Below are 10,218 nucleotides of genomic sequence, written 5' to 3' on the forward strand. Positions count from 1 at the left end.
CTAACAGTGAACTATTTTTGTTTGTATTTATAACATCAGATTTACCCATTACAGTCCTTACCAAGACTGTTTGTACATCAACCAAATTTTCTGAAAGATGTTTTATATTTCCCGTTAACAATTTACCAGCGTAATCAGCTCCAATGAGCAAATGAATTTCTGTAGGATTCTTTTCATATAGACAGGATCTTTCATTTATCGTCACATCACTTACCAGAATACCCATATCTTTAACTAGTTCAAGCAACAAGCATTATTCGTTTTAGGTAAGGAAGCACAGATTTTCTTTTCGTCGAGAACATCTAATTCAAAATTATAGCTCTCCATCAACATTCGACTGACTAATAAGATACCTTTGAGGCATAAGCAATTCCGCCGAATAAACCACAATTGGGGCAGTATAGCCTACCTTTGGATCTTGCGCCATTAAACCTGAATAAACCAACCGCCGAATAAGCCATGATTCACAGATTCCTTTCCTAACACCTTAAGTTTCATTTTTCTAGCAATAAATTTAGAAACATATGTAAGTTGACTGCCCATATCAATAATTACCTTTATTAAATGCTTCAAATTATTTTCATTAATGTAAGCAGTTAAGTAATATAATCAGAGTCTGACGATAAACTTCCCTCGAGCAACTATTATTCGCGAGTGTTGCGTTTTCATTCACTTCTTTTGATTCCGATGTCTCATTAAGTGAACGTTCATTTTCATAGTACCACATTTAAGTTACACGTCTCTTCCCACAGATGGCGCATTTGACCTTTGCCCTGTATAAAAAGCTTACATGCTCAGACTTAACACAGCGAAACAAGATCCCTTTTTAATGAGTATGGACTTTCACTTTTCAGGTGGCAAACTTTTACCATAAGTGCAATTGATGCTTAAATGAGATGAATCATCACAGAAAAGACCTAATTTAGCTTTTGGAATGTTACTATTGTATACAAATAATTCACTCGCAGTTAGATTTCTTACTTTTTCATTCTGCGCTTTGACTTTGGCTCTTATCCAGTTCGAATTAACGCGTGGAGGAAGAAGTGATTTCTCATTTGTAAAACATAATTTGGTTTTCACTTTTACAACTAACTGCCCATTCAGAAAATCAAGCAAGTCGCTGAGTGAATATTTATCTCCAAATTCTTTATTAAATTTCATACTAAATCTCTTGATAGAGACTTTAAAATCGCAAGAGATAGTAAAATGCTGAACGTATCTGATTCAATTTCTAATGATTCTAAACTTCTGAGTTTGTATTTTATCGAAAAATTGCCGAAAACTTTTAACATTATGAAAACGCTTAAGAGAGGGAATTTCTAATAACTTATTCATATGTGTATTTACTAAAATTTCTTTTCTACCGAATTTTTCTTCCAACAGTGAAATAGCTTTCACATAATTTTCACTTGAAATGGCAAAGCCTTCTATTGCTTCTAAAGCTGTTTTAGTTAAATGCACTTTTAGATAATTAAATTTACTAATATAGTCTAACAATTTATTAGTGTGAATTGATGTTTCGTGTCAGTTCCAAAAGGTCAACTATTCATTTATAATTCCAGAAAATGTAGGTATTGTAATCTTTGGTAATTTAAATTTAAATGTCTGATTCATATTGGATTCGTGAATAGAATGGGTGGGTGGGAGGGGGGTTGAGAGGTTCATGAACTATCTTGTTTTGATGCTAATTTCTTGTATGTTTAGTTGTTTTAAATCTGCAAGTGACCATTTGTTCTCTATATTCTTCAGCAATCAGTATCTTTAAGAGGTAATATTTTCTCAAAATTGAAATCTGTTAACTTAAGCGATTCGAACTTATCATTTAGGGTTTCTATGTAAAATTCGAATTCGCTTTCATCTGTTACATCTGCTTTAAAATCTGCTTCAATTTTATTGATGAGTTTTGTTATGGCACTTCTTAATGTTGTTCGTTTATTTTTTAGAAACTCAACTTGTTCAGCGTTCTACGTCATTTTTATTTTGCAGCTATCAATTAATTAATATTCAAATGCAATATGATATTCGAAAGAGATTATATATATCATATATCTTTATATAAACAAGCTCTCGAATTCTGGCAGGGAAACCATGTTCAGAAATTTCTTCTAATTTTTCAAATATATATAGATAAAAATTATTCAAATAATTGAATCGAAAATTCTACCTATTTTCTTGGCGAGAGCCTGTTCAATTCTTTGATAAACAACTGCAAACAAAATCCATTAGTATAGTGCATTCGACTACATAGAAACACACTGACACACACTTCTTTAAAGAAATATGTGTTGACACACAAAAAACAAACAATAAGCACTTCTCAGAAACATACAGACAGCTAGAAGACAGAAAATATTGCGCATTAACACTAAGTACAGTACAAAGTTACTCAGTTTTTAATTTCGGTGTCTCGTCCTCTGGCGGAGAAAGTCTGCTCTAGAAGCAAAAACAGAAAGTCACGTGGTAGTCCATTTTCAAGTTATTTTTCCTGATTCTGGTGCTTTTATTTCTCATAAAGTTTTTATTATTTTGTAAAACCCAACTTTTAAAACAAGTATCAGCCCTTGTCAACCAACTTGTGTTAGATAGTTTCTTAATAGTAGGTGAAATAATTTCCAGCAATGAATGAGTGCAGACGAAAAGGAGAAATAATTTTTGTACAAACATAAATTACTGAACTGCTGTGTTACAGCTCCTCTCTGCAGCAAAATTGCCAACTAAATTTAAAGAATGAGCAGCACAAGGAATAAAAATCTTATTTGTGCTGTGTTCTCTCTTTCGAACAGGAACTATCGAGTATTACTTTGCTGTGTTTGATACATTGTCGTAACTTTGTTCTCTACAAAATTTGAAGTCTAAGTGTACTTCTTTTAAAAAATGCAATATTTTATTTTCTGAATGTGATGTCTTATGTCCTTTTAATAGGAACCAAAAGGAATACATTTTATGTATTGCGAACTTAATATCCATTTGAATTATTAAACTATTCCTATTAAATCCGTGGAAATCATTCAGCTAACTGATATCACACTCATTACCAAGAAAAAAAAAATGAAAATAAAACATTGTGCATACCCCTTTACCCTAAATAATGAAGAAATTTATTTTGAATTTAAATAAAGGCAATGAAATTATTATTTTGCAATCTATTTTATAGTGTGCTTAATTTGTATATAAGAATATATTTAGAATGCTTAGAAAATTTGTTCGATTTCATTTCTTTTCTGGAGTTTAGTAAGTATTATACAAATAAAAAAAGTACCACGAAATATTTTCGGTCAAATATTATCCAAATGTACGACGGTATATTAAATAAAACTTCCCTCTTGGGTCTATTCCGCATTGGACAAAAAATTTACTTTTCAAATATTTATGTAAAATGCACCACACAATGAATTTAGACCTAGAATGAAGGAGACTGAGGTGACCTCATAAATCTGATTCAATGCACACGCAGTCGATGTCGATTTGTTGTCGATGTCGCAACGTACATCGACAGCAAATTTCTGCATTACAGTCTTGTTCACTGAAAAAAAAAAATGAATCTTGCATTGGGGGGGAAAAAAAGCTCCAACGAACGAAAACTCAGATAAATGATCAGATCAAGAAAGTAGAGAAATTCTGAAAGTTCATTAAGCATAAAAATAATAATAATAATATTTTTTAAATGATTTTATTAAATTTGAAATATTTTTTGAGCCAAAAGATTTTAAAAAAATTGCCATTGAAAGGAATAAATTTTTCATTAAAATCATTTGCATCAGTCAATTATTTCTGGTGTTTGTGGTACGGTTTTTATTTTTAGTTTGAATCAGTGTTAATGTTATTGAGAATTGGCTAGACGGTAAAAGTTGGAATGTGAAAAGTTTGAGACAAAAAAAAAAACTATTACAAAATTTTAAAAAAAGTCTCCATTTTGGAGTTGTCTTTTAACCCGGGCCTCTGGCGATCGTTTAATGCGCCTAGCCTTTAATCTATGCCTGCCTCCTTCTGAAATTTCTTTACTAAAAAGGTCGATTCCATTCGGTTTTCAAGTGGAATATGGAGGATCAGAAATCTCACTCTAACCGGCTCAAAGTAAATATTAGATAATTTTATTCAAAGAAGAGTATTTGTAATAGCATCAACTCTGGCTTTTATATTCATTTAAAGGAAATTGTATATGAGATTAGTAAGGTAAGTTAAATATTTGCAGGAACTTCAATAAAAAAATTATTTTTCGGTGTAGACTTAAACTTGAAAAATTTTTTTACTTACTAAAATGAGATAAGCAGCTTATTGCTTCAAACGATGCTCATTAGCCCTTGGTCTATTTTGGAGAATTTCTACTATCGCTTTGGGAGAGTTTCAATATAGTCAATAGGTGCCTACTATTACTATTACTTAGGAAGTTGTTTTCCTGGAAAGTATTACTCATTTTCCTTGAACTTCGGTAAGTATGCAAGGAATCCAACACATGAAGGGATTCATTTTCCATCACGATTCAAGACCTGTAATCAAAAATATTGGTTTTAAAAGTATATCAGGGATTTGAATTACTTCTCCGTAAATAGTATTGATCATTAGAATTTATGACCTTTTGATAATAATTACATAATAACAGAACTTAAAATGTTCGTTATCAATATTTCGGACTGTTAACTGAATGCAATTACTTTTCTCCAGCATTCAACTGTTTATTCGCTTGAAGCAACAGCCTTGATTGGAGAATCGTCTATTATCATTTTGGATGCGGGGGGGGGGTCTTTGTTGTCATTGATTAATCTTGAAAAATTGTCTGGGAAGTCCTTTCTTGGAAAGTAAATCAACAAGGACTGTGATGTGAAATGTTTGTTTCCCTAAGCATTGACGGATTGCTGTTCTTGAAATTAATCAGATTGAATTGATTAAATCGAAAACTTTTGTTATTTGAATCCCTAGCTCAAGAGCTATAATAAAAAGACTCATCAAAGTTCATATCGATTATTGATTCCCTATTTGCACAAAATGCCCAATAGCATTGTTGCGATATCTTCTCATCATTAGCCGGTATTTAGAATATTGAATAACATTGTGGAAATGTCGAACAATATCTTGTGCTAACAGATTGACATCTCTCAGTCAGTAGTATTCGTTACTAGTATTCGCAATTTCTTTTTTGCTTTTGATATTGCGTTCAGTTCGTAAAATATTTGTCATCCCAATTCAGAAGAATGATGATAAATATCTGATCATAATTAGGAGTTTATGTAAGTGATAGCGGCGAGCACAACACAGCGTATTTTGGACAAGTCAAAAATAAGTTTAAAAAATTACATTACTTAGATTTACAGCTCTGTTAAGATTTGTTAAAGATTGTAATTCCCAGGCAATGGTTAGTATTGTGATTGCTTAGACATTCAAATTTGTTTAGAAAACGTGATTCATATAAAATGTGTCTGTATTGCAGCAATTGAAATACGCTAACATTACAGAATGGACTAATCTTAGAGTAGGAGTCAAACAGACAATTCATTTTTAATGAAAGGGTGCATGGATGATATTACTATTTCAGGGCTTAATGGCATTCGTTCTAAGAAAAATCGAGATATTTGCACCAACAAGTACGAGTTAGAGAAAATCCACTTTTTCAATCATTCAATCATTCAGTATTTGGCCTATTATGTAAGAAGTTTCGGTTTTAAGGCATTCCTATTTGGCAGCTCTGCCGCATGCAACAAAAAAGAAATAACAACAGACGCTAGAGTCAGTTTGATTCTTGCACTGACACGGTAAGAATCTCTCCTTGTTGAGATTTTACCCCAGCTGAATAAAATAATTGTGTAAGATCAAAGATCGGGATTTAAGTTGCTAAACAGGCTTTATTTAAAAGTTGACTGAGTTTTGAGGAGATATATCAATGGCTAGAGTTCAAACACCAGGTTTTCGTTCTGGACCGTCCAGGACACCTTGCTTATTGGAAATCACCAACAAAACTGAGCGATGCATCAACATCATTTGGCTTGATTATTTTGCTCGAGAAGTCAACTTTGGCTGTGTAAAGCCTGACGCAAAGAAGACAATCCAATCGTACGTTGGCCATCCTTGGATCTGTCGCGATTCCGTCACAAAAAGGCGACTTCTTTTGAATAAGGAGACTTACTTTGCCGCCACCAAGTCAGCCCTGAATGGAGAAAAGAAAGACAATTTGCCTGTTCTGGAGGTGACTGCAAGCAATCCAAGTAAATATTTGATTTTCAACTTGTAAAATAATGAGTTACTTGGAAAATTTATTTGGGTTCTTTGTTATGTTTTCCATAAAATTCTTTTTTTTTTTTTTTTTACAAATAATTACAAGCATATAAATTTCAAGTATTATCTTTTGAATTTTAAATAAGTAATTTTTTTCTGCAATTTCAAAGCTTTATTTACTTACAGTTATTCAATGAACTCATTTCTATTAACTGTTTTTGTATTTTATATTGGCAAAAACTTATCTAATTTTTATTGTCTATATTATTTTTAGTAATTAATCAAAGTAGTTTATACTATGAAAATTCTCATTTTTTTATGATGCTTTTCACTTTCAAAAATAATGTTCTGTGGTATAATCAATATAAATCATTATTAAGACGAAGGCAAAGATTAATCAAGTTAATTGAGAATTTGGGAAAAAAAGAAATAGCCATTTATTTGTTTTAGAATATTGTGAACATAGAGTAAAGTGATGGTTTTTTAGAAATCTTGCTAATTAAATTAAAACAAACCTAATTAAATTGAAACTTATTGATTTATATCTCTATTCAAAGAATTCATTTAGATGTAAAGAATTAGCTTTAAAGGAAAGCGGCAATTAAAATTGAGTTCTTTAACTCAAACATTTGGCCTTGCTTTTAACGCTATTTTAGTAGTATTATAAATGAATATATTTTTCAAAAAATTAGATTAATATAACTGCGTATTATCAAGCATTAGTATTAATTTCTAGATATATCCATTAAAATTCTTGGCACGCATTATATATGTTAAATTTCCATCCCATTTGGCAATTTTCATTTAAGATTAAGATATCTTTAATTTTAATTAAAGATATATTGTTTTGTGTTTTAAGACTTCATGTATACTCAATTGCTCAGTGAATTTACATGAAAAAGAATTATTTATCAATAAATTTGTGTACTTTCCCATTGATGGGACCCAAAACATCACAGATCTTGAGTGATAATGCTATTTAGTTGCCCCTCAACATTTATTGCAAAGATTTGATACGAGTCGTCATTAAAATTTGGCCAGATTTTATCCGAGGCCCCTCTAATACAAAAGTATCTTCGTTAGCTACTTGAAAAAATTATAATTATGCTTTTTCTAACTTAATTACTGGCTTTGTATTGAATAAAATTTCCTATTTGTTATCTTTTTCAGATCATTAAAACTGTTAGATTTTCAGATCAGATTCATTAATATCACACTTATGTGGTAGTTTTCATGAATATAAATATCTCTCTCAGTTGGAATAATAATGCATGCTTCATAAAAATTAATATCAGAATTAAAATAATTACATGCAGGTGAAGTTGTCTTATATGTATTAATTAATCTTATAATTGTTTAAATTAATCATAATCAAAGCTATTGATAATTGTCTGTGTATAGAAAATTACCTTTATTAAAAGCTGTAAGATGCAGGCAGGTAAAAGCTATTTAATAAATTGTTAGATTTGCAATAGCGTCATTATTTAGAAGTGTAGAGATAAAAGGACTTCAATATTTTTATAAAGGTCCTCCCTTCCCTTTGAAATTTTTTATTCACTTCTGAATTTTTCAACCTTTTTGTAATACAAAGGAACAGTTTCAGTTTTCTTTGAATTTTGAGTAAAGACTAATTTAGTGATTTCAATTGTTTTTCAAAAATTAAAATTAAGTTTTGAAAAATGTTTTTTTTTAAAACTTAATTTGCTGAAAACCAAGGTCTATGTCTTTTATTTTTTTACAGAACACATTTTTTGAATAAACAATGAATACTTTCTACAAAATGTGGGTTTTTTTTAAGGCATTTAGTATTTTTTTTCACTTTCACAATAAAATATCTGCAGTATTTCTAGGGAAGTTTATTTAACCTTGATAGGTATTTTAAATAACTGATAGGAAGAAATTTTGAATTTACAAAATTTGCAAGTCTGTACATTAAAGTACATTTGCGAGTAAAAACATCAAAGATCTGATTTTATTAAGGAGGGTGTGAAATACATGGATCGAATGATATTGATTGTATTTTTTAATTTGAAAGCACCCTTTCAATATGACAATATTATGAATTTTCATTTGTAATAATTAAAACTATATTTATTTAGAATGTAAATTGCATAAATTATTGAAAAATAAATATATCGGGTGCATTTAAGTATCTGTGTTTGAATATGTTTTTTTTTTTTTTTTTTAATTGTTGTTGTTGTTTTGTTTTTGTTGGTGTTGGTGGTGTCTGTATTTCAAAAGTATAGAACATTTAGTCACTTGATTCGTTTTGGGAAAAATGGGCCACGTTGGAAGAAAAGCATGCAATTTTCCAAATTATTGATATAGTGCTTAGTGTTAATAAGGAGAGAAATATATATATAGAATAAAGGGAGAAAATATATATAGATGCATTGTCTTATTTTTAGTAATATAGTGTCCTATGCCACTGAACTACAGATTGTATATCATTTTCCACCATATTAAATCATGTGAACTGAAATCTTTATTCTCTAATATATACATTCTAACTAAATACTTTTCTGTAAAAGTATTTCTGGTAACTTACACTGTAACCTGAATAAAAGTATAAGTTTTACTTTTTGAAGAAATATATTAACCTAGTATAGTTTTACTTTATTGTTTGTTGAAAATTAAGACTGCAAATTGAACTAAAAAATAATTCTTAGATTGTAAGTGCTTCATTATGGAACTAATGAATAGTTCAAATGCATTTTGAAAATAAAAAGAATTAAATTATATTGGTCATCTTTGAAATCTGTTTTGTCAAGCAGGTGAAATAGTATGCATGCTTCGCAATCATGGGCTAAGGGAATTAGCAAATTTAATTTTTAAAAAATTTATTTGTTCATATTTTTAATAAAAGGGTTAGTTGGAATGTAGAAATGAAGTTATTTTCTGTTAGTTTATTGTTCATTTCTTTTTTTTTTTTTCTTTTTTTTTAGTGTTCACACTGGTTGACATTGGTGCTGAAGCTGTGAGCCGTTTGCTCCCTTCTGAGGAGAGATTGACAAGTATGCGATTGCCACAGAATGTGAAGGACCTGGTTAAGCTGTACATCAAAAATTCAAGCTTTGCTATTCCTGATGTTGCAAGTCTTTAAAGGAACTCATCATTAATGTTTTTGTTCTCCTCCCTCTTTTTTTATTTTTGTATAATGTGCAAAATTCTTTTTTTCTGTATTGCATTATGTGTAAAATTCTGATTCTCTCTATATTGTATGATGTGCAAAATTCTGATTCTTGGTGTATTGTTCAACGTGCAAAATTCTGATTCTTGGTGTATTGTTCAACGTGCAAAATTCTGATTCTTGGTGTATTGTTCAACGTGCAAAATTCTGATTCTTGGTGTTTTGTTCAACGTGCAAAATTCCGATTCTTGGTGTATTGTTCAATGTGCAAAATTCCGATTCTTGGTGTATTGTTCAATGTGCTAAATTCCGATTCTTGGTGTATTGTGAAACGTGCTAAATTCCGATTCTTGGTGTATTGTTCAATGTGCAAAATTCTGATTCTTGGTGTATTGTTCAATGTGCAAAATTCTGATTCTTGGTGTATTGTTCAATGTGCAAAATTCTGATTCTTGGTGTATTGTATGATGCACAAAATTCTGAATCTCTGTTATATAATGTGGGAGACTGTATAATCAATCTCTTGTGTCATTTTATTCAGTTTTTCCCCTTTACTTTCTTTAAATAAAACTTTTAAGTTAAACCTAAATGATTCTTCATTTGTGTTTTAAGATAATGCTCTAAGATCAGAAAATTTTCTGTTAAAATATATAGATATTTTTAATTAGCCTCAAGTTGTATCAAATAACTAATTTTAAAATTAGCATAACTTTTTATTAACGTATTATTTTTTTATTTATAATTTTTACCTATGTTAAGACTTATTTTTTCAGTTTCAGCCTTATAGCATCAAAGAATATTTATGAATTACTTTTGCTCTTTTTGCTTTCAAAATGGCTTTTAAACAATGAACTGGTTAAAAAAAAAAAAAAATCGGGAAA

The 10,218-nt window shown here is 29.9% G+C and overlaps 1 protein-coding gene across 1 annotated transcript; it reads left to right on the top strand.

The window, feature by feature from the left end:
• The first annotated feature begins 5,668 nt into the window (after positions 1 to 5,668).
• LOC129960489 (von Hippel-Lindau-like protein) lies at positions 5,669 to 9,920 on the top strand. The gene is made up of 2 exons (XM_056073958.1): positions 5,669 to 6,197; positions 9,153 to 9,920. Exons 1-2 carry the CDS (start codon positions 5,876 to 5,878, stop codon positions 9,308 to 9,310), a joined length of 480 nt encoding a protein of 159 aa, XP_055929933.1. The 5' UTR covers positions 5,669 to 5,875; the 3' UTR covers positions 9,311 to 9,920.
• The last annotated feature ends 298 nt before the right edge of the window (positions 9,921 to 10,218 follow it).

The sequence above is a fragment of the Argiope bruennichi genome, chromosome X2, assembly GCF_947563725.1.
Source record: "Argiope bruennichi chromosome X2, qqArgBrue1.1, whole genome shotgun sequence".
In the NCBI taxonomy this organism is placed as follows: domain Eukaryota; kingdom Metazoa; phylum Arthropoda; class Arachnida; order Araneae; family Araneidae; genus Argiope; species Argiope bruennichi.

What these genes read in the sequence shown, in the direction of transcription:
- LOC129960489 (XM_056073958.1), top strand. Translation starts at nt 5,876, where the DNA reads ATGGCTAGAGTTCAAACACCAGGTTTTCGTTCTGGACCGTCCAGGACA. An exon ending in GGTGACTGCAAGCAATCCAA is followed by an intron (nt 6,198 to 9,152) that starts GTAAATATTTGA and finishes CTTTTTTTTTAG; the next exon opens with TGTTCACACTGGTTGACATT.